The sequence below is a fragment of the Brachyhypopomus gauderio genome, unplaced genomic scaffold (genome assembly GCF_052324685.1).
Source record: "Brachyhypopomus gauderio isolate BG-103 unplaced genomic scaffold, BGAUD_0.2 sc127, whole genome shotgun sequence".
NCBI lineage: Eukaryota > Metazoa > Chordata > Actinopteri > Gymnotiformes > Hypopomidae > Brachyhypopomus > Brachyhypopomus gauderio.
In genome coordinates, this window is record NW_027506948.1 from 392,501 (window position 1) to 420,000 (window position 27,500).

At 49.0% G+C, this 27,500-nt stretch overlaps 1 protein-coding gene across 1 annotated transcript in view; it reads left to right on the forward strand.

Annotated features, from left to right (window-relative positions):
* LOC143498963 (uncharacterized) overlaps positions 1-27,500 on the forward strand; it is a 107,604-nt gene that overhangs the window by 10,601 nt on the left and 69,503 nt on the right. Inside the window, 1 exon segment of the mRNA XM_076993873.1 lies at positions 3,762-5,068. Within this exon segment, the coding sequence (XP_076849988.1) occupies positions 3,762-5,068 (1,307 nt within the window).

Below are 27,500 nucleotides of genomic sequence, written 5' to 3' on the forward strand. Positions count from 1 at the left end.
TCTCTCTCTCTCTGGCCCATTACCTTTTAAACCAAACTCACGCTGCCTTTGCAACTGTGGCCCAACACTGTTGTTGGGATATGGGTGTGGGGTGGGTGTGTGGACATTGACCATGTGTTGGGGGGCTGTATGTGCTCAGGTGATTATAACATCCCTCAGTTATTTGCTATTTGAAAACTCATTGGACGTGGAGCAGGCTGACAGGGGCTTTGTGTTTGTGTGTGTGTGTGTGTGTGTGTGTGTGTGTGAGAGAGAGAGAGAGAGAGTGTATGTACGTACGAGGGCTATCATATGTGTATGGGTATGTGTGTGTGTGTGTGTACAAGGGCTCTCATGTGTATGGGTACCCTGCAGATCCGACATCAGACTCTCTCTCTATCTCTCTCTCTCTCTCTCTCTCTCTCTCTCTCTCTCTGGTTCACTGTTTAATCAGTCATCTTGTCTTCTCTGCTCATTTCTGCTCATTCTCTGTAAACAGCAGAGTGTAGACTGGAGAGGAGTGTCCAAGTCCTCCTGTCCAATTCTCTCTCTCCCTCTCTCCTCCTTTCTGCGCCTCTCCTCCTCTTTCTTTCATCTCCACTTTCTCTCTCTCTCCCTCTCTCTTTCTCTCCTGCTCTGTTAAAGGGAGGAGATGAGAGTTTATGTCAGCTGGAGGTTGGAAGGAGATACGGTGTTGAAGTGAGAGCAGGATGAACAAGACACATCAGAGATGAAAGACATAGAGGAGAGAGAGAGAGAGAGAGAGAGAAAATGAGAGAGAGAGAATGAGAGAATGAGGGAGAGAGAGAGAGAGAGAATGAGGGAGAGGTGATGAGGGGTGGGGTGATGGGTGGAGCTCCAACTTGGTGTTTGGAGATGAGCTGAGTGAAAGTGCTCTGTTCACTTCAAACATGGGTGGACCAACATATAGATACTCAGACTATACTGTAGAATAACTTCTAAACTTCAGTTTTAAAAAATGGAACTGTAATCTACAATGAGACAAATGTATACACTCATTTCACAATGAAAGATGGAACTTTCACTCTGTCAATTCATCCTATGTCTGCCCTAAGGGCTGTTCCATTAACACTACGTCTCCCCTAAGGGCTGTTCCATTAAGGGCTGTTCCACTAACCCTACGTCTCCCCTAAGGGCTGTTCCATTCACACTGTATCTCCACTAATTGTAAGTGGCTTTTACAAAAGGCTGTATGGTTGCTTGGTTCCACTTTAATGGTTTCCATGTCTGTGGTGTCGCGGTTCCTGAACAGTTATTGGTTGTTCCATTCTCAGCGTCCTCGTGTGGGTCCCGTCTGGAGTTCCTGATGTATTGAAGTTTGAGTGGTGGATGCCCAAGGCCATGTTGTCTGGATTTAAAAGCACGGTGACTTAACTTGGGCAGAGTGCAGGCTTCTGACAGCAGAATATACCAACCAGTGCTGGATCTAAACCGAGAGACGGAGGAGTAAACACAGATGGGGAAGAGGAGGGGGCAGGACTGTAAAAGCCTGCTGTAGGTCTCCTGGCAGACGTGGGTCGTGTAGACGGAGTAAATCTTTACACAGGCTTGGAAAAGACCCTCCAGGCTCTGGGAGCAGATCAAGGTGGGGATCCCTCTGTCTGAAGAAGGCTGGTCCTCTGAACTCCAGTAACTCCACCACGGTGTTCACCACGGGTCTTCTGCAGAGCGGCCCCAGCAGTAGGGTTCAGACGGCCAGCCCTGCTGGGTGATGGACATGTGACATGTGACATGGTGTAATAGAGGAGATTGGGCGGATGGGGGTGTGTTGTAATTAATCCCTTAAACACAGGGGTGGGGAGTCTTAGGAGGGCCAGACCTCGGTCAGTAACCGATGGTGGAAAACTTGACTGGAGAAGAAGAGACACAGGATGCAGTGTGTTTATTCCAGAAGTGAGTAAGCACAGACCGTGTTTGTCATCGGTCGCTGCCAAATCGTTAAAACAGTGTGACTTCCCCTTCAGAACAAGAAAGAACAGGGAAGAGAGAGGGGTACCGGGTGAGATATGTGTCCAGGGGAACCCGTGTGTCTGGATTTGTAATGAAAATGCCGCAGTCTGCTGCCGGACCCGTGGGATCCGCCTCTAACACACTCAAGCTGTTCCACAGCGTCACACTTCCTGTCTGTGTGGAGTACAGGGCGACCCATTCTACAGACACGCTGCCCACACCTAGACCCACACTTACCAGGCGGGCCAAACTGACATAGGGCCAGGTCTCCCCAGCCGTACAATACTGTTTAGTAGAGTATAAATTCATTTGTCTGATCCAAGATCAGTATTGAACTACAGTTCAGCTCCATACTCCTACAAACTGATTAGAGCTGCATATAATTTGTGAATATATTGACCTGCTATATTGTGCAAATGAGGACAGATATTTACATCAACAATCAATGCATGTGACTGTAAGCAATACGTAACGTGCATGCAGTAACTTAAAGATATTATAGAGACATCAAGTATGTAGAGACTCAGGATGGAATAATGATGAAGGTTGTGTTGGAGAAGGTCAGGCACTGAATCTAGATGTCAACGTGGGACTCCACACCTGTGACCTCTGACCTCTCGGAGACACTCCTTTACCGCTCACCTTCAGGAAGTGTTTACCATCTCAACACTTTCTGCTGGTCCTTCCATCTGAAGGTTCCACATGGAGCTGGTTGAGTTTATTGGCGTGGATGAAGCTCGGCCTTTGAAATCTCCCAGCCCCGTTCGGCGAGTGAGACATCTGCTGAGATGTGCGGAGGGCAGACTTGTGATTGGCCGGTTCTGCACAGTCCGCTCACCACTCATTGGCTCCTGCTGTCTGACACTGCACAGTTCTCCATCAGTTTCACGCTGACCTTTGACCCAGAATGCAGAGAAGGGAATCTTGGGTTGTGTAAGGTCTATGCCCCTTTACTACAGACTGTTTTGCTACAGTCCTGTTTGATGTGTTGAACCCATACGTTGTATAAACATCATAAAAATTTTATCGTAAGACATTGTTCTATAATTTATACATAATTGGGCACACTGCTTGGTAGACTGCTTCTATTTGTGATGTATTTATCTGTCAAATGACTGGATTGGTAATTGGCTCATGTGAATATCCGTGGACTGCTTGTCTGGTGCTGGTTCTGGTCCTGTTCCTTAATTCTTTGTGGTTTTGGTGTTATGTAGTCTGGTGGTGGGTCACGTATGACCCGTGCTGTTTGACTGCCGTCTGGTTCCTGGGCTTCCCCGTATACGAGAACGTAGCTGCAGTCAGACTGGAGGATTAAGGCAAAGGCTCAGGACCTTATTCATTAACACTTGGCTTGTCTCGGTTCTGCAGCCTGATTGTGAGAAGCCTGACACAGCTTGTGTGAGTGGGAGGGCAGTTTCTGGGTCACGTTAGTTAGATGATAACAGATGGTAGAGACGAAACCCACAGAGCAGCTCTCCTGCTCCAAGACTGTTTTGTTAAATCGGTCCTTGAAGTAACTTACCACCCCCATCATCTCTCCACATTTCTTCATCTGGACCACAGCTGTTCCTAATGGTTGCATGCAAGGGCTCGTGGGTAAACTGTGATGTCAGCACAACAGATACTAAAGCACACTGAGAGAAACTATTGCCAAAAAGTCAAGGGTTATTTACGCAACACACAATTGAACTAATGCTGAAAGCTTTCACAGTACCTGCAGTTAATATTTTCTCCAGTAAGTGGTTCAGCAGAGATCAAGTACCTGTTCAACGTTTTGAGTGTCTCACGTTCTTTCACTCTCGTTGTCTCAGGTGTAGATGTGTTACTCCAGCTGGGCCTGTCTGGCCTCCGAGACACCACCCTCTCCTCCTGGATCATCCCTTCTTCTGCCTCCACCCGTGGTGTTCCCACCATCTCTCCCTCGGTTCCCCCGCCCGGGGTGGGCGTGACTCTGGGCCGCGACGCCCTCATTGATGCCCCAGCGGAGGGTCTCCTCCCTGCAGGCATAGAGGAGGAGTTCTCCATCATCGTGAGCCTTCGCTCGCGGCAGGCCGGCCACGCCTTCGTGTTCAGCGTGCGGGACGCTGCCGAGCGGCTGCGTTTCGGCCTGCAGCTGCTGCCCGGCCGGGTGGTGGTCTCCACGGGCGACGGGGCGTCGGTCTACTTCCCCTACGAGGCTCGGGACGGACGCTGGCACTCCTTCGGCGTGGCGGTGCGCCCGCGCTCCGTGTCCTTCTACGGCCAGTGCGGGGCGCTGCGCTACAGCGAGGAGACGCTGAGCAGGCGGTGGGCGGCGGGCGCGGGGGGCCGCGTGGCCGTGGGCCGGATCAGCGCCAGGGCGGCCCAGTTCGAGGGCTCTCTGTGTCAGCTGGAGATATATCCGTCGGCGCAGGTCGCTGCACAGTACTGCGACCTCCTGAGGAAGCACTGCAGACTGGCGGACACGTTCCGATCGGCCTCGTCTGCCACCGCCAGCCCAACACGCTCCTCCTCAGCGTCCCCGTCCCCTCGGACTGCCACGGTTGCCTCTCCTACCCCCTCACAACTGCACACGTCCATCCCAGCTGCTCTTTCTGTCAAGGTCACCAGCCCAGCTCTCAGGAATCCTTTAGGGCAGTTTCTACCTACGAGTGGTTCCGTTCGGTCTGGGTCGAGCCCCCGTGCCACTAATCCTGCCGGGTCTCCACCAAGCCCCATCAACCCAGTGCTCTCACCGGATCTCACCCCATGGACCAGTGCCAGAGGTCTTCAACATGAGGGCGGACCCGGAGGAGAGAACGACACAGTGGACCGGCTAGCAAGGCCTCGGGCCACGCGAGCCACCCCGGACCTGATCTCTCCAAACAGCCCGAACGGCCCGGCAAAGTCCCCGAACGGCAGGGGCAACGCTCAATCCAGCAACAGCCTGATGGAGACCCAACCGAAGGTCAACGGTGCCACCTTGTACAGGCAACAGCAGGACCACGACCAGCCAGAGAGACTCCAGGAGGATGTCGGTGGTCAGACTTATGACCCAGGGGACTCGGAGCCGTACGGATATGATTACGGGTTTGAGGAAGGAGAATATTTCTTTGACTACGAATCCTTTGATGGTCTGAAAGGGGACCCAGGCCCTTCGGTGAGTGTCTCGGCCTTCATCTGATATCTCATGTGCTAAAGTTTGTTTAAACCATGTTGAGGCACGTTGTCGCAGAGGTTTGCATGAGAAATTAGCCAGTTTCTAGCACAGAAGTATTAAAGCTAATTTATTGCCTTTGGAGGGTCTTTGTGAGCGTTCTGTGATCTGGCTGTGTTTCTGAGAGCACCCCTGAGTGGCTGAGACAGGAGAGGGGGAATATGCTCCCACATTAGGCCTCATTAATGAAGCAAAGCCAGCTTGTCTGAACACACGTCCCTTCAGCTTCTAGAGTTGCAGGTGGCTGAAACAACCCAATTTCCTTCTGAACAAGCTGCCAGTGCCTTGTGCTTTGACATGAGCAAGAAGGATTGATTTGTATTCATATATAAATGGAATATTGCCTAGGGTAATGGAAAAACATGTAACACTGTACTAATCAGGGGAGGTGAAACTTTATGATCAGAATTAGGGATTGAAAGTCAGTTTTCTTTAAAATAGGTGAAGTGAACAAAAACCCAGAAAAAAAACTTATAAAAGTGAAAATAGTTTCTTCTTCTTTCTTGCTCTAATGTGCAATAAGATATTTTCTTTTTTCCTTTATGTGCGATGAAGAAAGTAAACAGAGGCGTGATTGAAACACTGTGTTATCAGTGGTGTTGTTTGGTTTACATTCTGGTCCTTGTGGACTGTTTGGTCAGTAGCTGGATCCCAGAACAGACACTGCTGTGTGCTGTGATGCAGGCTGCATAACCGCTACATCCCAAAGGCCCCGCAAAAGGAACACGGAGATGAAGACGCAGGAAAGACTTAGAAGGCATTGAAGAATACGTGATAACCCAGGGGCGGTGTTGAGATGATAACACAGGGGCGGTGTTGAGATGATAACACAGGGGCGGTGTTGAGATGAGAACACAGGGGCGGTGTTGAGATGATAACACAGAGGAGGTGTTGAGATGATAACACAGGGGTGGTGTTGAGATGATAACACAGGGGAGGTGTTGAGAACACAGGGGCGGTGTTGAGATGATAACACAGGGGAGGTGTTGAGATGATAACACAGGGGTGGTGTTGAGATGATAACACAGGGGAGGTGTTGAGAGGATAACACAGGGGAGGTGTTGAGATGAGAACACAGGGGAGGTGTTGAGATGATAACACAGGGGCGGTGTTGAGATGAGAACACAGGGGAGGTGTTGAGATGAGAACACAGGGGAGGTGTTGAGATAATAACACAGGGGAGGTGTTGAGACGATAACACAGGGGCGGTGTTGAGATGATAACACAGAGGAGGTGTTGAGATGATAACACAGGGGAGGTGTTGAGATGATAACACAGAGGAGGTGTTGAGACGATAACACAGGGACGGTGTTGAGATGATAACACAGGGGAGGTGTTGAGATGATAACACAGGGACGGTGTTGAGATGATAACACAGGGGAGGTGTTGAGATGATAACACAGGGGAGGTGTTGAGATGATAACACAGGGGCGGTGTTGAGATGATAACACAGGGGAGGTGTTGAGATGACAACACAGGGGAGGTGTTGAGATGATAACACAGGGACGGTGTTGAGATGAGAACACAGGGGCGGTGTTGAGATGATAACACAGGGGCGGTGTTGAGATGAGAACACAGGGGCGGTGTTGAGATGATAACACAGAGGAGGTGTTGAGATGATAACACAGGGGTGGTGTTGAGATGATAACACAGGGGAGGTGTTGAGAACACAGGGGCGGTGTTGAGATGATAACACAGGGGAGGTGTTGAGATGATAACACAGGGGCGGTGTTGAGATGATAACACAGGGGAGGTGTTGAGAGGATAACACAGGGGAGGTGTTGAGATGAGAACACAGGGGAGGTGTTGAGATGATAACACAGGGGTGGTGTTGAGATGAGAACACAGGGGAGGTGTTGAGATGATAACACAGGGGCGGTGTTGAGATGATAACACAGGGGAGGTGTTGAGATGATAACACAGAGGAGGTGTTGAGACGATAACACAGGGACGGTGTTGAGACGATAACACAGGGGAGGTGTTGAGATGATAACACAGGGACGGTGTTGAGATGATAACACAGGGGAGGTGTTGAGATGATAACACAGGGGAGGTGTTGAGATGACAACACAGGGGAGGTGTTGAGATGACAACACAGGGGCGGTGTTGAGATGATAACACAGGGGAGGTGTTGAGATGATAACACAGGGGCGGTGTTGAGATGACAACACAGGGGCGGTGTTGAGATGACAACACAGGGGAGGTGTTGAGATGATAACACAGGGACGGTGTTGAGATGATAACACAGGGACGGTGTTGAGATGATAACACAGGGGAGGTGTTGAGATGATAACACAGGGGAGGTGTTGAGATGATAACACAGGGAAGGTGTTGAGATGATAACACAGGGGTGGTGTTGAGATGATAACACAGGGGAGGTGTTGAGAACACAGGTATGGTGTTGAGATGACAACACAGGGGAGGTGTTGAGATGATAACACAGGGGCGGTGTTGAGATGATAACACAGGGGAAGTGTTGAGATGATAACACAGGGGTGGTGTTGAGATGACAACACAGGGGAGGTGTTGAGATGACAACACAGGGACGGTGTTGAGATGACAACACAGGGACGGTGTTGAGATGACAACACAGGGGAGGTGTTGAGATGATAACACAGGGGAGGTGTTGAGATGATAACACAGGGGTGGTGTTGAGATGATAACACAGGGGAGGTGTTGAGAACACAGGTATGGTGTTGAGATGACAACACAGGGGAGGTGTTGAGATGATAACACAGGGGCGGTGTTGAGATGATAACACAGGGGAGGTGTTGAGATGAGAACACAGGGGAGGTGTTGAGATGATAACACAGGGACGGTGTTGAGATGATAACACAGGGGAGGTGTTGAGATGATAACACAGGGATGGTGTTGAGATGATAACACAGGGGAAGTGTTGAGATGATAACACAGGGGTGGTGTTGAGATGACAACACAGGGGAGGTGTTGAGATGACAACACAGGGACGGTGTTGAGATGACAACACAGGGACGGTAACACAGGGGAGGTGTTGAGATGATAACACAGGGGTGGTGTTGAGATGATAACACAGGGGAGGTGTTGAGAACACAGGTATGGTGTTGAGATGACAACACAGGGGAGGTGTTGAGATGATAACACAGGGGCGGTGTTGAGATGATAACACAGGGGAAGTGTTGAGATGATAACACAGGGGTGGTGTTGAGATGACAACACAGGGGAGGTGTTGAGATGACAACACAGGGACGGTGTTGAGATGACAACACAGGGACGGTGTTGAGATGACAACACAGGGGAGGTGTTGAGATGATAACACAGGGGAGGTGTTGAGATGATAACACAGGGGTGGTGTTGAGATGATAACACAGGGGAGGTGTTGAGAACACAGGTATGGTGTTGAGATGACAACACAGGGGAGGTGTTGAGATGATAACACAGGGGCGGTGTTGAGATGATAACACAGGGGAGGTGTTGAGATGAGAACACAGGGGAGGTGTTGAGATGATAACACAGGGACGGTGTTGAGATGATAACACAGGGGAGGTGTTGAGATGATAACACAGGGGAGGTGTTGAGATGATAACACAGGGGAGGTGTTGAGATGAGAACACAGGGGAGGTGTTGAGATGAGAACACAGGGGAGGTGTTGAGATGACAACACAGGGGCGGTGTTGAGATGATAACACAGGGGAGGTGTTGAGATGATAACACAGGGGCGGTGTTGAGATGACAACACAGGGGCGGTGTTGAGATGACAACACAGGGGAGGTGTTGAGATGATAACACAGGGACGGTGTTGAGATGATAACACAGGGACGGTGTTGAGATGATAACACAGGGGAGGTGTTGAGATGACAACACAGGGGAGGTGTTGAGATGATAACACAGGGATGGTGTTGAGATGATAACACAGGGGAAGTGTTGAGATGATAACACAGGGGTGGTGTTGAGATGACAACACAGGGGAGGTGTTGAGATGACAACACAGGGACGGTGTTGAGATGACAACACAGGGACGGTGTTGAGATGACAACACAGGGGAGGTGTTGAGATGATAACACAGGGGAGGTGTTGAGATGATAACACAGGGGTGGTGTTGAGATGATAACACAGGGGAGGTGTTGAGAACACAGGTATGGTGTTGAGATGACAACACAGGGGAGGTGTTGAGATGATAACACAGGGGCGGTGTTGAGATGATAACACAGGGGAAGTGTTGAGATGATAACACAGGGGTGGTGTTGAGATGACAACACAGGGGAGGTGTTGAGATGACAACACAGGGACGGTGTTGAGATGACAACACAGGGACAGTGTTGAGATGACAACACAGGGGAGGTGTTGAGATGATAACACAGGGGAGGTGTTGAGATGATAACACAGGGGTGGTGTTGAGATGATAACACAGGGGAGGTGTTGAGAACACAGGTATGGTGTTGAGATGACAACACAGGGGAGGTGTTGAGATGATAACACAGGGGCGGTGTTGAGATGATAACACAGGGGAGGTGTTGAGATGAGAACACAGGGGAGGTGTTGAGATGATAACACAGGGGAGGTGTTGAGATGATAACACAGGGACGGTGTTGAGATGATAACACAGGGGAGGTGTTGAGATGATAACACAGGGGAGGTGTTGAGATGAGAACACAGGGGAGGTGTTGAGATGATAACACAGGGGAGGTGTTGAGATGAGAACACAGGGGAGGTGTTGAGATGATAACACAGGGGAGGTGTTGAGATGAGAACACAGGGACGGTGTTGAGATGATAACACAGGGGAGGTGTTGAGATGAGAACACAGGAGAGGTGTTGAGATGATAACACAGGGGAGGTGTTGAGATGAGAACACGGGGAGGTGTTGAGATGATAACACAGGGAAGGTGTTGAGATGATAACACAGAGGAGGTGTTGAGATGATAACACAGGGGAGGTGTTGAGATGACAACACAGGGGAGGTGTTGAGATGATAACACAGGGACGGTGTTGAGATGATAACACAGGGGAGGTGTTGAGATGATAACACAGGGGAGGTGTTGAGAACACAGGGGCGGTGTTGAGATGATAACACAGGGGAAGTGTTGAGATGATAACACAGGGGTGGTGTTGAGATGACAACACAGGGGAGGTGTTGAGATGACAACACAGCAGTGGGGAACCGTCAGGGCCCTCTACGCCCTCTCAGAGGGCCTAAAATATTCTTAAAGCATTATATATATAATTATCCAATTTTATTTTATCTACTTACAGTTTGACATTCGACATCTAAACAATTACAAAAATATAAGCAAATAAAACATTCACCCGTGTCTATTCAATCTGTGTTGGAAGGTGAGGGGTTAAGTGGAAGCCTGTGAGCCTGTGTCTCCCCCTATCAGGACTGTGATGCCCGCTGTTCATTTACAGAGGGCCTGGCAGTTATAATTCAACGCAATACCAGTTTCAAATGACAGCAAAATTGACCAATCATATCTTCTCTCTTAATGGGCGGGCTTAACTGTATGATAATTTCCGCCCGCTATGGTGACGCTAGCTGTCGTTAGCACCACCGCTAGCTAGTTTTGATTCATCCCTTTGACGTCCTCGTGCCCGTTGTTTACATATTCCGCTTCCGAGAACCACGGAGCTGTGAACCTTATTTTGTTTGGAAACTTATTTTGCTTAAGACGTTATCTAGTACAGATATTATTGTTTATTGCGTTTTTAAAGCTGTACTGTCGTCTCAGTTTTTCTTTATTGCAGTTTATTAAGAAAGGAAAAAAAAAATTTCGGGGGGGGGGGGGTTGCGGGCCCAGATTTAAAGGTCACGGTTCGCTACTGCAACACAGGGACGGTGTTGAGATGATAACACAGGGGAGGTGTTGAGATGATAACACAGGGGTGGTGTTGAGATGATAACACAGGGGAGGTGTTGAGAACACAGGTATGGTGTTGAGATGACAACACAGGGGAGGTGTTGAGATGATAACACAGGGGCGGTGTTGAGATGATAACACAGGGGAGGTGTTGAGATGAGAACACAGGGGAGGTGTTGAGATGATAACACAGGGGAGGTGTTGAGATGATAACACAGGGACGGTGTTGAGATGATAACACAGGGGAGGTGTTGAGATGATAACACAGGGGAGGTGTTGAGATGATAACACAGGGGAGGTGTTGAGATGAGAACACAGGGGAGGTGTTGAGATGAGAACACAGGGGAGGTGTTGAGATGATAACACAGGGGAGGTGTTGAGATGAGAACACAGGGGAGGTGTTGAGATGATAACACAGGGGAGGTGTTGAGAACACAGGGGAGGTGTTGAGATGATAACACAGGGGAGGTGTTGAGATGATAATACAGGGACGGTGTTGAGATGATAACACAGGAGAGGTGTTGAGATGATAACACAGGGGAGGTGTTGAGATGATAACACAGGGGAGGTGTTGAGAACACAGGGGTGGTGTTGAGATGATAACACAGGGGAGGTGTTGAGATGACAACACAGGGGAGGTGTTGAGATGACAACACAGGGGAGGTGTTGAGATGACAACACAGGGGCGGTGTTGAGATGACAACACAGGGGCGGTGTTGAGATGATAACACAGGGGAGGTGTTGAGATGATAACACAGGGGCGGTGTTGAGATGACAACACAGGGGAGGTGTTGAGATGATAACACAGGGGCGGTGTTGAGATGATAACACAGGGGAGGTGTTGAGATGACATCACAGGGGAGGTGTTGAAATGATAACACAGGGACGGTGTTGAGATAATAACACAGGGGCGGTGTTGAGATGATAACACAGGGGAAGTGTTGAGATGATAACACAGGGGTGGTGTTGAGATGACAACACCGGGGAGGTGTTGAGATGACAACACCGGGACGGTGTTGAGATGACAACACAGGGACGGTGTTGAGATGATAACACAGGGGAGGTGTTGAGATGAGAACACAGGGGAGGTGTTGAGATGATAACACAGGGACGGTGTTGAGATGATAACACAGGGGAGGTGTTGAGATGATAACACAGGGGAGGTGTTGAGATGATAACACAGGGGAGGTGTTGAGATGAGAACACAGGGGAGGTGTTGAGATGACAACACAGGGGCGGTGTTGAGATGATAACACAGGGGAGGTGTTGAGATGATAACACAGGGGCGGTGTTGAGATGACAACACAGGGGCGGTGTTGAGATGACAACACAGGGGAGGTGTTGAGATGATAACACAGGGACGGTGTTGAGATGATAACACAGGGACGGTGTTGAGATGATAACACAGGGGAGGTGTTGAGATGACAACACAGGGGAGGTGTTGAGATGATAACACAGGGATGGTGTTGAGATGATAACACAGGGGAAGTGTTGAGATGATAACACAGGGGTGGTGTTGAGATGACAACACAGGGGAGGTGTTGAGATGACAACACAGGGACGGTGTTGAGATGACAACACAGGGACGGTGTTGAGATGACAACACAGGGGAGGTGTTGAGATGATAACACAGGGGAGGTGTTGAGATGATAACACAGGGGTGGTGTTGAGATGATAACACAGGGGAGGTGTTGAGAACACAGGTATGGTGTTGAGATGACAACACAGGGGAGGTGTTGAGATGATAACACAGGGACAGTGTTGAGATGACAACACAGGGGAGGTGTTGAGATGATAACACAGGGGAGGTGTTGAGATGATAACACAGGGGTGGTGTTGAGATGATAACACAGGGGAGGTGTTGAGAACACAGGTATGGTGTTGAGATGACAACACAGGGGAGGTGTTGAGATGATAACACAGGGGCGGTGTTGAGATGATAACACAGGGGAGGTGTTGAGATGAGAACACAGGGGAGGTGTTGAGATGATAACACAGGGGAGGTGTTGAGATGATAACACAGGGACGGTGTTGAGATGATAACACAGGGGAGGTGTTGAGATGATAACACAGGGGAGGTATTGAGATGAGAACACAGGGGAGGTGTTGAGATGATAACACAGGGGAGGTGTTGAGATGATAACACAGGGGAGGTGTTGAGATGAGAACACAGGGACGGTGTTGAGATGATAACACAGGGGAGGTGTTGAGATGAGAACACAGGAGAGGTGTTGAGATGATAACACAGGGGAGGTGTTGAGATGAGAACACGGGGAGGTGTTGAGATGATAACACAGGGAAGGTGTTGAGATGATAACACAGAGGAGGTGTTGAGATGATAACACAGGGGAGGTGTTGAGATGACAACACAGGGGAGGTGTTGAGATGATAACACAGGGACGGTGTTGAGATGATAACACAGGGGAGGTGTTGAGATGATAACACAGGGGAGGTGTTGAGAACACAGGGGCGGTGTTGAGATGATAACACAGGGGAAGTGTTGAGATGATAACACAGGGGTGGTGTTGAGATGACAACACAGGGGAGGTGTTGAGAGGATAACACAGGGGAGGTGTTGAGATGAGAACACAGGGGAGGTGTTGAGATGATAACACAGGGGCGGTGTTGAGATGAGAACACAGGGGAGGTGTTGAGATGAGAACACAGGGGAGGTGTTGAGATAATAACACAGGGGAGGTGTTGAGACGATAACACAGGGGCGGTGTTGAGATGATAACACAGAGGAGGTGTTGAGATGATAACACAGGGGAGGTGTTGAGATGATAACACAGAGGAGGTGTTGAGACGATAACACAGGGACGGTGTTGAGATGATAACACAGGGGAGGTGTTGAGATGATAACACAGGGACGGTGTTGAGATGATAACACAGGGGAGGTGTTGAGATGATAACACAGGGGAGGTGTTGAGATGATAACACAGGGGCGGTGTTGAGATGATAACACAGGGGAGGTGTTGAGATGACAACACAGGGGAGGTGTTGAGATGATAACACAGGGACGGTGTTGAGATGAGAACACAGGGGCGGTGTTGAGATGATAACACAGGGGCGGTGTTGAGATGAGAACACAGGGGCGGTGTTGAGATGATAACACAGAGGAGGTGTTGAGATGATAACACAGGGGTGGTGTTGAGATGATAACACAGGGGAGGTGTTGAGAACACAGGGGCGGTGTTGAGATGATAACACAGGGGAGGTGTTGAGATGATAACACAGGGGCGGTGTTGAGATGATAACACAGGGGAGGTGTTGAGAGGATAACACAGGGGAGGTGTTGAGATGAGAACACAGGGGAGGTGTTGAGATGATAACACAGGGGTGGTGTTGAGATGAGAACACAGGGGAGGTGTTGAGATGATAACACAGGGGCGGTGTTGAGATGATAACACAGGGGAGGTGTTGAGATGATAACACAGAGGAGGTGTTGAGACGATAACACAGGGACGGTGTTGAGACGATAACACAGGGGAGGTGTTGAGATGATAACACAGGGACGGTGTTGAGATGATAACACAGGGGAGGTGTTGAGATGATAACACAGGGGAGGTGTTGAGATGACAACACAGGGGAGGTGTTGAGATGACAACACAGGGGCGGTGTTGAGATGATAACACAGGGGAGGTGTTGAGATGATAACACAGGGGCGGTGTTGAGATGACAACACAGGGGCGGTGTTGAGATGACAACACAGGGGAGGTGTTGAGATGATAACACAGGGACGGTGTTGAGATGATAACACAGGGACGGTGTTGAGATGATAACACAGGGGAGGTGTTGAGATGATAACACAGGGGAGGTGTTGAGATGATAACACAGGGAAGGTGTTGAGATGATAACACAGGGGTGGTGTTGAGATGATAACACAGGGGAGGTGTTGAGAACACAGGTATGGTGTTGAGATGACAACACAGGGGAGGTGTTGAGATGATAACACAGGGGCGGTGTTGAGATGATAACACAGGGGAAGTGTTGAGATGATAACACAGGGGTGGTGTTGAGATGACAACACAGGGGAGGTGTTGAGATGACAACACAGGGACGGTGTTGAGATGACAACACAGGGACGGTGTTGAGATGACAACACAGGGGAGGTGTTGAGATGATAACACAGGGGAGGTGTTGAGATGATAACACAGGGGTGGTGTTGAGATGATAACACAGGGGAGGTGTTGAGAACACAGGTATGGTGTTGAGATGACAACACAGGGGAGGTGTTGAGATGATAACACAGGGGCGGTGTTGAGATGATAACACAGGGGAGGTGTTGAGATGAGAACACAGGGGAGGTGTTGAGATGATAACACAGGGACGGTGTTGAGATGATAACACAGGGGAGGTGTTGAGATGATAACACAGGGATGGTGTTGAGATGATAACACAGGGGAAGTGTTGAGATGATAACACAGGGGTGGTGTTGAGATGACAACACAGGGGAGGTGTTGAGATGACAACACAGGGACGGTGTTGAGATGACAACACAGGGACGGTAACACAGGGGAGGTGTTGAGATGATAACACAGGGGTGGTGTTGAGATGATAACACAGGGGAGGTGTTGAGAACACAGGTATGGTGTTGAGATGACAACACAGGGGAGGTGTTGAGATGATAACACAGGGGCGGTGTTGAGATGATAACACAGGGGAAGTGTTGAGATGATAACACAGGGGTGGTGTTGAGATGACAACACAGGGGAGGTGTTGAGATGACAACACAGGGACGGTGTTGAGATGACAACACAGGGACGGTGTTGAGATGACAACACAGGGGAGGTGTTGAGATGATAACACAGGGGAGGTGTTGAGATGATAACACAGGGGTGGTGTTGAGATGATAACACAGGGGAGGTGTTGAGAACACAGGTATGGTGTTGAGATGACAACACAGGGGAGGTGTTGAGATGATAACACAGGGGCGGTGTTGAGATGATAACACAGGGGAGGTGTTGAGATGAGAACACAGGGGAGGTGTTGAGATGATAACACAGGGACGGTGTTGAGATGATAACACAGGGGAGGTGTTGAGATGATAACACAGGGGAGGTGTTGAGATGATAACACAGGGGAGGTGTTGAGATGATAACACAGGGAAGGTGTTGAGATGATAACACAGGGGTGGTGTTGAGATGATAACACAGGGGAGGTGTTGAGAACACAGGTATGGTGTTGAGATGACAACACAGGGGAGGTGTTGAGATGATAACACAGGGGCGGTGTTGAGATGATAACACAGGGGAAGTGTTGAGATGATAACACAGGGGTGGTGTTGAGATGACAACACAGGGGAGGTGTTGAGATGACAACACAGGGACGGTGTTGAGATGACAACACAGGGACGGTGTTGAGATGACAACACAGGGGAGGTGTTGAGATGATAACACAGGGGAGGTGTTGAGATGATAACACAGGGGTGGTGTTGAGATGATAACACAGGGGAGGTGTTGAGAACACAGGTATGGTGTTGAGATGACAACACAGGGGAGGTGTTGAGATGATAACACAGGGGCGGTGTTGAGATGATAACACAGGGGAGGTGTTGAGATGAGAACACAGGGGAGGTGTTGAGATGATAACACAGGGACGGTGTTGAGATGATAACACAGGGGAGGTGTTGAGATGATAACACAGGGATGGTGTTGAGATGATAACACAGGGGAAGTGTTGAGATGATAACACAGGGGTGGTGTTGAGATGACAACACAGGGGAGGTGTTGAGATGACAACACAGGGACGGTGTTGAGATGACAACACAGGGACGGTAACACAGGGGAGGTGTTGAGATGATAACACAGGGGTGGTGTTGAGATGATAACACAGGGGAGGTGTTGAGAACACAGGTATGGTGTTGAGATGACAACACAGGGGAGGTGTTGAGATGATAACACAGGGGCGGTGTTGAGATGATAACACAGGGGAAGTGTTGAGATGATAACACAGGGGTGGTGTTGAGATGACAACACAGGGGAGGTGTTGAGATGACAACACAGGGACGGTGTTGAGATGACAACACAGGGACGGTGTTGAGATGACAACACAGGGGAGGTGTTGAGATGATAACACAGGGGAGGTGTTGAGATGATAACACAGGGGTGGTGTTGAGATGATAACACAGGGGAGGTGTTGAGAACACAGGTATGGTGTTGAGATGACAACACAGGGGAGGTGTTGAGATGATAACACAGGGGCGGTGTTGAGATGATAACACAGGGGAGGTGTTGAGATGAGAACACAGGGGAGGTGTTGAGATGATAACACAGGGACGGTGTTGAGATGATAACACAGGGGAGGTGTTGAGATGATAACACAGGGGAGGTGTTGAGATGATAACACAGGGGAGGTGTTGAGATGAGAACACAGGGGAGGTGTTGAGATGAGAACACAGGGGAGGTGTTGAGATGACAACACAGGGGCGGTGTTGAGATGATAACACAGGGGAGGTGTTGAGATGATAACACAGGGGCGGTGTTGAGATGACAACACAGGGGCGGTGTTGAGATGACAACACAGGGGAGGTGTTGAGATGATAACACAGGGACGGTGTTGAGATGATAACACAGGGACGGTGTTGAGATGATAACACAGGGGAGGTGTTGAGATGACAACACAGGGGAGGTGTTGAGATGATAACACAGGGATGGTGTTGAGATGATAACACAGGGGAAGTGTTGAGATGATAACACAGGGGTGGTGTTGAGATGACAACACAGGGGAGGTGTTGAGATGACAACACAGGGACGGTGTTGAGATGACAACACAGGGACGGTGTTGAGATGACAACACAGGGGAGGTGTTGAGATGATAACACAGGGGAGGTGTTGAGATGATAACACAGGGGTGGTGTTGAGATGATAACACAGGGGAGGTGTTGAGAACACAGGTATGGTGTTGAGATGACAACACAGGGGAGGTGTTGAGATGATAACACAGGGGCGGTGTTGAGATGATAACACAGGGGAAGTGTTGAGATGATAACACAGGGGTGGTGTTGAGATGACAACACAGGGGAGGTGTTGAGATGACAACACAGGGACGGTGTTGAGATGACAACACAGGGACAGTGTTGAGATGACAACACAGGGGAGGTGTTGAGATGATAACACAGGGGAGGTGTTGAGATGATAACACAGGGGTGGTGTTGAGATGATAACACAGGGGAGGTGTTGAGAACACAGGTATGGTGTTGAGATGACAACACAGGGGAGGTGTTGAGATGATAACACAGGGGCGGTGTTGAGATGATAACACAGGGGAGGTGTTGAGATGAGAACACAGGGGAGGTGTTGAGATGATAACACAGGGGAGGTGTTGAGATGATAACACAGGGACGGTGTTGAGATGATAACACAGGGGAGGTGTTGAGATGATAACACAGGGGAGGTGTTGAGATGAGAACACAGGGGAGGTGTTGAGATGATAACACAGGGGAGGTGTTGAGATGAGAACACAGGGGAGGTGTTGAGATGATAACACAGGGGAGGTGTTGAGATGAGAACACAGGGACGGTGTTGAGATGATAACACAGGGGAGGTGTTGAGATGAGAACACAGGAGAGGTGTTGAGATGATAACACAGGGGAGGTGTTGAGATGAGAACACGGGGAGGTGTTGAGATGATAACACAGGGAAGGTGTTGAGATGATAACACAGAGGAGGTGTTGAGATGATAACACAGGGGAGGTGTTGAGATGACAACACAGGGGAGGTGTTGAGATGATAACACAGGGACGGTGTTGAGATGATAACACAGGGGAGGTGTTGAGATGATAACACAGGGGAGGTGTTGAGAACACAGGGGCGGTGTTGAGATGATAACACAGGGGAAGTGTTGAGATGATAACACAGGGGTGGTGTTGAGATGACAACACAGGGGAGGTGTTGAGATGACAACACAGCAGTGGGGAACCGTCAGGGCCCTCTACGCCCTCTCAGAGGGCCTAAAATATTCTTAAAGCATTATATATATAATTATCCAATTTTATTTTATCTACTTACAGTTTGACATTCGACATCTAAACAATTACAAAAATATAAGCAAATAAAACATTCACCCGTGTCTATTCAATCTGTGTTGGAAGGTGAGGGGTTAAGTGGAAGCCTGTGAGCCTGTGTCTCCCCCTATCAGGACTGTGATGCCCGCTGTTCATTTACAGAGGGCCTGGCAGTTATAATTCAACGCAATACCAGTTTCAAATGACAGCAAAATTGACCAATCATATCTTCTCTCTTAATGGGCGGGCTTAACTGTATGATAATTTCCGCCCGCTATGGTGACGCTAGCTGTCGTTAGCACCACCGCTAGCTAGTTTTGATTCATCCCTTTGACGTCCTCGTGCCCGTTGTTTACATATTCCGCTTCCGAGAACCACGGAGCTGTGAACCTTATTTTGTTTGGAAACTTATTTTGCTTAAGACGTTATCTAGTACAGATATTATTGTTTATTGCGTTTTTAAAGCTGTACTGTCGTCTCAGTTTTTCTTTATTGCAGTTTATTAAGAAAGGAAAAAAAAAATTTCGGGGGGGGGGGGTTGCGGGCCCAGATTTAAAGGTCACGGTTCGCTACTGCAACACAGGGACGGTGTTGAGATGATAACACAGGGGAGGTGTTGAGATGATAACACAGGGGTGGTGTTGAGATGATAACACAGGGGAGGTGTTGAGAACACAGGTATGGTGTTGAGATGACAACACAGGGGAGGTGTTGAGATGATAACACAGGGGCGGTGTTGAGATGATAACACAGGGGAGGTGTTGAGATGAGAACACAGGGGAGGTGTTGAGATGATAACACAGGGGAGGTGTTGAGATGATAACACAGGGACGGTGTTGAGATGATAACACAGGGGAGGTGTTGAGATGATAACACAGGGGAGGTGTTGAGATGATAACACAGGGGAGGTGTTGAGATGAGAACACAGGGGAGGTGTTGAGATGAGAACACAGGGGAGGTGTTGAGATGATAACACAGGGGAGGTGTTGAGATGAGAACACAGGGGAGGTGTTGAGATGATAACACAGGGGAGGTGTTGAGAACACAGGGGAGGTGTTGAGATGATAACACAGGGGAGGTGTTGAGATGATAATACAGGGACGGTGTTGAGATGATAACACAGGAGAGGTGTTGAGATGATAACACAGGGGAGGTGTTGAGATGATAACACAGGGGAGGTGTTGAGAACACAGGGGTGGTGTTGAGATGATAACACAGGGGAGGTGTTGAGATGACAACACAGGGGAGGTGTTGAGATGACAACACAGGGGAGGTGTTGAGATGACAACACAGGGGCGGTGTTGAGATGACAACACAGGGGCGGTGTTGAGATGATAACACAGGGGAGGTGTTGAGATGATAACACAGGGGCGGTGTTGAGATGACAACACAGGGGAGGTGTTGAGATGATAACACAGGGGCGGTGTTGAGATGATAACACAGGGGAGGTGTTGAGATGACATCACAGGGGAGGTGTTGAAATGATAACACAGGGACGGTGTTGAGATAATAACACAGGGGCGGTGTTGAGATGATAACACAGGGGAAGTGTTGAGATGATAACACAGGGGTGGTGTTGAGATGACAACACCGGGGAGGTGTTGAGATGACAACACCGGGACGGTGTTGAGATGACAACACAGGGACGGTGTTGAGATGATAACACAGGGGAGGTGTTGAGATGAGAACACAGGGGAGGTGTTGAGATGATAACACAGGGACGGTGTTGAGATGATAACACAGGGGAGGTGTTGAGATGATAACACAGGGGAGGTGTTGAGATGATAACACAGGGGAGGTGTTGAGATGAGAACACAGGGGAGGTGTTGAGATGACAACACAGGGGCGGTGTTGAGATGATAACACAGGGGAGGTGTTGAGATGATAACACAGGGGCGGTGTTGAGATGACAACACAGGGGCGGTGTTGAGATGACAACACAGGGGAGGTGTTGAGATGATAACACAGGGACGGTGTTGAGATGATAACACAGGGACGGTGTTGAGATGATAACACAGGGGAGGTGTTGAGATGACAACACAGGGGAGGTGTTGAGATGATAACACAGGGATGGTGTTGAGATGATAACACAGGGGAAGTGTTGAGATGATAACACAGGGGTGGTGTTGAGATGACAACACAGGGGAGGTGTTGAGATGACAACACAGGGACGGTGTTGAGATGACAACACAGGGACGGTGTTGAGATGACAACACAGGGGAGGTGTTGAGATGATAACACAGGGGAGGTGTTGAGATGATAACACAGGGGTGGTGTTGAGATGATAACACAGGGGAGGTGTTGAGAACACAGGTATGGTGTTGAGATGACAACACAGGGGAGGTGTTGAGATGATAACACAGGGACAGTGTTGAGATGACAACACAGGGGAGGTGTTGAGATGATAACACAGGGGAGGTGTTGAGATGATAACACAGGGGTGGTGTTGAGATGATAACACAGGGGAGGTGTTGAGAACACAGGTATGGTGTTGAGATGACAACACAGGGGAGGTGTTGAGATGATAACACAGGGGCGGTGTTGAGATGATAACACAGGGGAGGTGTTGAGATGAGAACACAGGGGAGGTGTTGAGATGATAACACAGGGGAGGTGTTGAGATGATAACACAGGGACGGTGTTGAGATGATAACACAGGGGAGGTGTTGAGATGATAACACAGGGGAGGTATTGAGATGAGAACACAGGGGAGGTGTTGAGATGATAACACAGGGGAGGTGTTGAGATGATAACACAGGGGAGGTGTTGAGATGAGAACACAGGGACGGTGTTGAGATGATAACACAGGGGAGGTGTTGAGATGAGAACACAGGAGAGGTGTTGAGATGATAACACAGGGGAGGTGTTGAGATGAGAACACGGGGAGGTGTTGAGATGATAACACAGGGAAGGTGTTGAGATGATAACACAGAGGAGGTGTTGAGATGATAACACAGGGGAGGTGTTGAGATGACAACACAGGGGAGGTGTTGAGATGATAACACAGGGACGGTGTTGAGATGATAACACAGGGGAGGTGTTGAGATGATAACACAGGGGAGGTGTTGAGAACACAGGGGCGGTGTTGAGATGATAACACAGGGGAAGTGTTGAGATGATAACACAGGGGTGGTGTTGAGATGACAACACAGGGGAGGTGTTGAGATGACAACACAGCAGTGGGGAACCGTCAGGGCCCTCTACGCCCTCTCAGAGGGCCTAAAATATTCTTAAAGCATTATATATATAATTATCCAATTTTATTTTATCTACTTACAGTTTGACATTCGACATCTAAACAATTACAAAAATATAAGCAAATAAAACATTCACCCGTGTCTATTCAATCTGTGTTGGAAGGTGAGGGGTTAAGTGGAAGCCTGTGAGCCTGTGTCTCCCCCTATCAGGACTGTGATGCCCGCTGTTCGTTTACAGAGGGCCTGGCAGTTATAATTCAACGCAATACCAGTTTCAAATGACAGCAAAATTGACCAATCATATCTTCTCTCTTAATGGGCGGGCTTAACTGTATGATAATTTCCGCCCGCTATGGTGACGCTAGCTGTCGTTAGCACCACCGCTAGCTAGTTTTGATTCATCCCTTTGACGTCCTCGTGCCCGTTGTTTACATATTCCGCTTCCGAGAACCACGGAGCTGTGAACCTTATTTTGTTTGGAAACTTATTTTGCTTAAGACGTTATCTAGTACAGATATTATTGTTTATTGCGTTTTTAAAGCTGTACTGTCGTCTCAGTTTTTCTTTATTGCAGTTTATTAAGAAAGGAAAAAAAAAATTTCGGGGGGGGGGGGGGGTTGCGGGCCCAGATTTAAAGGTCACGGTTCGCTACTGCAACACAGGGACGGTGTTGAGATGATAACACAGGGGAGGTGTTGAGATGATAACACAGGGGTGGTGTTGAGATGATAACACAGGGGAGGTGTTGAGAACACAGGTATGGTGTTGAGATGACAACACAGGGGAGGTGTTGAGATGATAACACAGGGGCGGTGTTGAGATGATAACACAGGGGAGGTGTTGAGATGAGAACACAGGGGAGGTGTTGAGATGATAACACAGGGGAGGTGTTGAGATGATAACACAGGGACGGTGTTGAGATGATAACACAGGGGAGGTGTTGAGATGATAACACAGGGGAGGTGTTGAGATGATAACACAGGGGAGGTGTTGAGATGAGAACACAGGGGAGGTGTTGAGATGAGAACACAGGGGAGGTGTTGAGATGATAACACAGGGGAGGTGTTGAGATGAGAACACAGGGGAGGTGTTGAGATGATAACACAAGGGAGGTGTTGAGATGAGAACACAGGGACGGTGTTGAGATGATAACACAGGGGAGGTGTTGAGATGAGAACACAGGGGAGGTGTTGAGATGATAACACAGGGGAGGTGTTGAGATGAGAACACAGGGGAGGTGTTGAGATGATAACACAGGGAAGGTGTTGAGATGATAACACAGAGGAGGTGTTGAGATGATAACACAGGGGAGGTGTTGAGATGACAACACAGGGGAGGTGTTGAGATGATAACACAGGGACGGTGTTGAGATGATAACCCAGGGGAGGTGTTGAGATGATAACACAGGGGAGGTGTTGAGAACACAGGGGCGGTGTTGAGATGATAACACAGGGGAGGTGTTGAGATGATAACACAGGGGAGGTGTTGAGAACACAGGGGAGGTGTTGAGATGATAACACAGGGGAGGTGTTGAGATGATAATACAGGGACGGTGTTGAGATGATAACACAGGAGAGGTGTTGAGATGATAACACAGGGGAGGTGTTGAGATGATAACACAGGGGAGGTGTTGAGAACACAGGGGTGGTGTTGAGATGATAACACAGGGGAGGTGTTGAGATGACAACACAGGGGAGGTGTTGAGATGACAACACAGGGGAGGTGTTGAGATGACAACACAGGGGCGGTGTTGAGATGACAACACAGGGGCGGTGTTGAGATGATAACACAGGGGAGGTGTTGAGATGATAACACAGGGGCGGTGTTGAGATGACAACACAGGGGAGGTGTTGAGATGATAACACAGGGGCGGTGTTGAGATGATAACACAGGGGAGGTGTTGAGATGACAACACAGGGGAGGTGTTGAAATGATAACACAGGGACGGTGTTGAGATAATAACACAGGGGCGGTGTTGAGATGATAACACAGGGGAAGTGTTGAGATGATAACACAGGGGTGGTGTTGAGATGACAACACCGGGGAGGTGTTGAGATGACAACACCGGGACGGTGTTGAGATGACAACACAGGGACGGTGTTGAGATGACAACACAGGGGAGGTGTTGAGATGATAACACAGGGGAGGTGTTGAGATGATAACACAGGGGTGGTGTTGAGATGATAACACAGGGGAGGTGTTGAGAACACAGGTATGGTGTTGAGATGACAACACGGGGGAGGTGTTGAGATGATAACACAGGGGCGGTTTTGAGATGATAACACAGGGGCGGTGTTGAGATGATAACACAGAGGAGGTGTTGAGATGATAACACAGGGGCGGTGTTGAGATGACAACACAGGGGAGGTGTTGAGATGATAACACAGGGACGGTGTTGAGATGATAACACAGGGACGGTGTTGAGATGATAAGACAGGGGAGGTGTTGAGATGATAACACAGAGGAGGTGTTGAGATGATAACACAGGGGCGGTGTTGAGATGATAACACAGGGGAGGTGTTGAGATGATAACACAGGGGCGGTGTTGAGATGACAACACAGGGGAGGTGTTGAGATGACAACACAGGGGAGGTGTTGAGATGATAACACAGGGACGGTGTTGAGATGATAACACAGGGGCGGTGTTGAGATGATAACACAGGGGAAGTGTTGAGATGATAACACAGGGGTGGTGTTGAGATGACAACACAGGGGAGGTGTTGAGATGACAACACAGGGACGGTGTTGAGATGACAACACAGGGACGGTGTTGAGATGACAACACAGGGGAGGTGTTGAGATGACAACACAGGGGAGGTGTTGAGATGATAACACAGGGGTGGTGTTGAGATGATAACACAGGGGAGGTGTTGAGAACACAGGTATGGTGTTGAGATGACAACACAGGGGAGGTGTTGAGATGATAACACAGGGGCGGTGTTGAGATGACAACACAGGGGAGGTGTTGAGATGATAACACAGGGGAGGTGTTGAGATGATAACACAGGGACGGTGTTGAGATGATAACACAGGGGAGGTGTTGAGACGATAACACAGGGGAGGTGCTGAGATGACAACACAGGGGAGGTGTTGAGATGATAACACAGGGGAGGTGCTGAGATGATAACACAGGGGAGGTGTTGAGATGATAACACAGGGACGGTGTTGAGATGATAACACAGGGGAGGTGTTGAGATGATAACACAGGTATGGTGTTGAGATGATAACATAGGGGCGGTGTTGAGATGATAACACAGGGGCGGTGTTGAGATGATAACACAGGGGAGGTGTTGAGATGATAACACAGGGGCGGTGTTGAGATGAGAACACAGGGAAGGTGTTGAGATGAGAACACAGGGGCGGTGTTGAGAACACAGGGGAGGTGTTGAGATGAGAACACAGGGGAGGTGTTGAGATTATAACACAGGGGAGGTGTTGAGATGATAACACAGGGACGGTGTTGAGATGATAACACAGGGGAGGTGTTGAGATGACAACACAGGGGAGGTGTTGAGATGACAACACAGGGACGGTGTTGAGATGAGAACACAGGGACGGTGTTGAGATGAGAACACAGGGGAGGTGTTGAGATGATAACACAGGGGAGGTGTTGAGATGAGAATACAGGGGAGGTGTTGAGATGATAACACAGGGAAGGTGTTGAGATGATAACACAGAGGAGGTGTTGAGATGATAACACAGGGGAGGTGTTGAGATGAGAACACAGGGGAGGTGTTGAGATGAGAACACAGGGGTGGTGTTGAGAACACAGGGATGGTGTTGCTAATGCTGTGTGTGAGTGAGTAGTTAAAACAAATAGAAACCAACATGCCCATAGTGACGTCTCAGGAGGGAAACTCACCTAAAACTAAGACTGACATTTACTCCACCTGACTTTACATAACATAGGCTCTGTGTGTGTGTGTGTGTGTGTGTGCGTGTGTGTGTGGAACATCTGAAAAGAAGGAGGCTATTCTAGCATCAGATGAGACAAAGAAATAATGTTTCAAAGCCAGCTGTGTGTTCCTTTGTTACACACACACACACACACACACACACACACACACACACACACACACACACACACACACACACACACACACACACACACCACACACAGGTGGAGAAAATGTCAGTCTTAGTATTAGGTGAGTTTCCCTTTTTTGTTGTGTGTGTATATGTATAAATAAATAAATAATAATAAATATAAAAATATATATCGGGGGGGGGGGGGGGGGGGGGGGGGTTGCGAACGTAATTTGTTGATTGGACTGCAGATTGGCTACCGTGAATGTCAATCAAAATACAACCGTCAGTGCAGATGTGCGATTCATCTACTACTATTTTATGTGACGCGATCTACTCACATTCCTTCGCGATCGACCGACACTTCCTTGGTCGATCGCGATCGACGTAATGAGCACCCCTGGTTTAAACTCTTGTGGGAAGGCTGTCCACAAGGTTTAGGAGTGTGTTCATGGGGATTTTTCCAGAAGTGCATTTGTGAGGTCACATACTGATGTTGGACGAGAAGGCTTGGCTCTCAGTCTCTGCTCTAATTCATCCCAAAGGTGTTCTATCAGGTTGAGGTGCAGGCCAGTCAAGTTCATCCACACCCGACTCTGCCATCCATGTCTTTAAGGACATGTTGGAAGAGGAAGAGGCCAGCTCCAAACTGTTGCCACAAAGTTGGGAGCATGGACTTGTCCAAAATGTCTTGGTATGCTGAAACATTCAGAGTTCCTTTCACTGGAACTAAGGGGCCAAGCCCAGCTCCTGAAAAACAACCCCACACCATAATCCCCAACCATCAAACTTTACACTTGGCACAGTGCAGTCAGTCAGACAAGCTCTCCTGGCAACCACCAAACCCAGACTCATCCATCAGATTCCCAGATGGAGAAGCACGATTCATCAATCCAGAGAACGTGCCTTCATTGGTCTAGATTCCAGTGGCGGCATGCTTTACACCACTGCATCCGACACTTTGCATTGCATTGATGTACGGCTTGGATGCAGCTGCTCGACCCATTCCATGAAGCTCTCTGTTTACTGTTCTTGAGCTAATCTGAAGGCCACATGAATTCTGTATTGATTGACTGTATTGATCGATCTCTTCGCACTACGTGCTTCAGGGTCCGCTGACCATTTAATTAAAGCAGTCACTGCCATTTAATTATGTCATTAATCAACAGACTTGATTGAGCCTACATGATACTGCATACATGTGGCTGAATACCTGTAGAGGGCTGTGGATCCCGGTAGAGAGTACGCTGTGCGCAATTGGCTGCCGTTTCTCACCGGTGTGTGATTGGTTGTCTGAGACTTGTACCTGTGTTG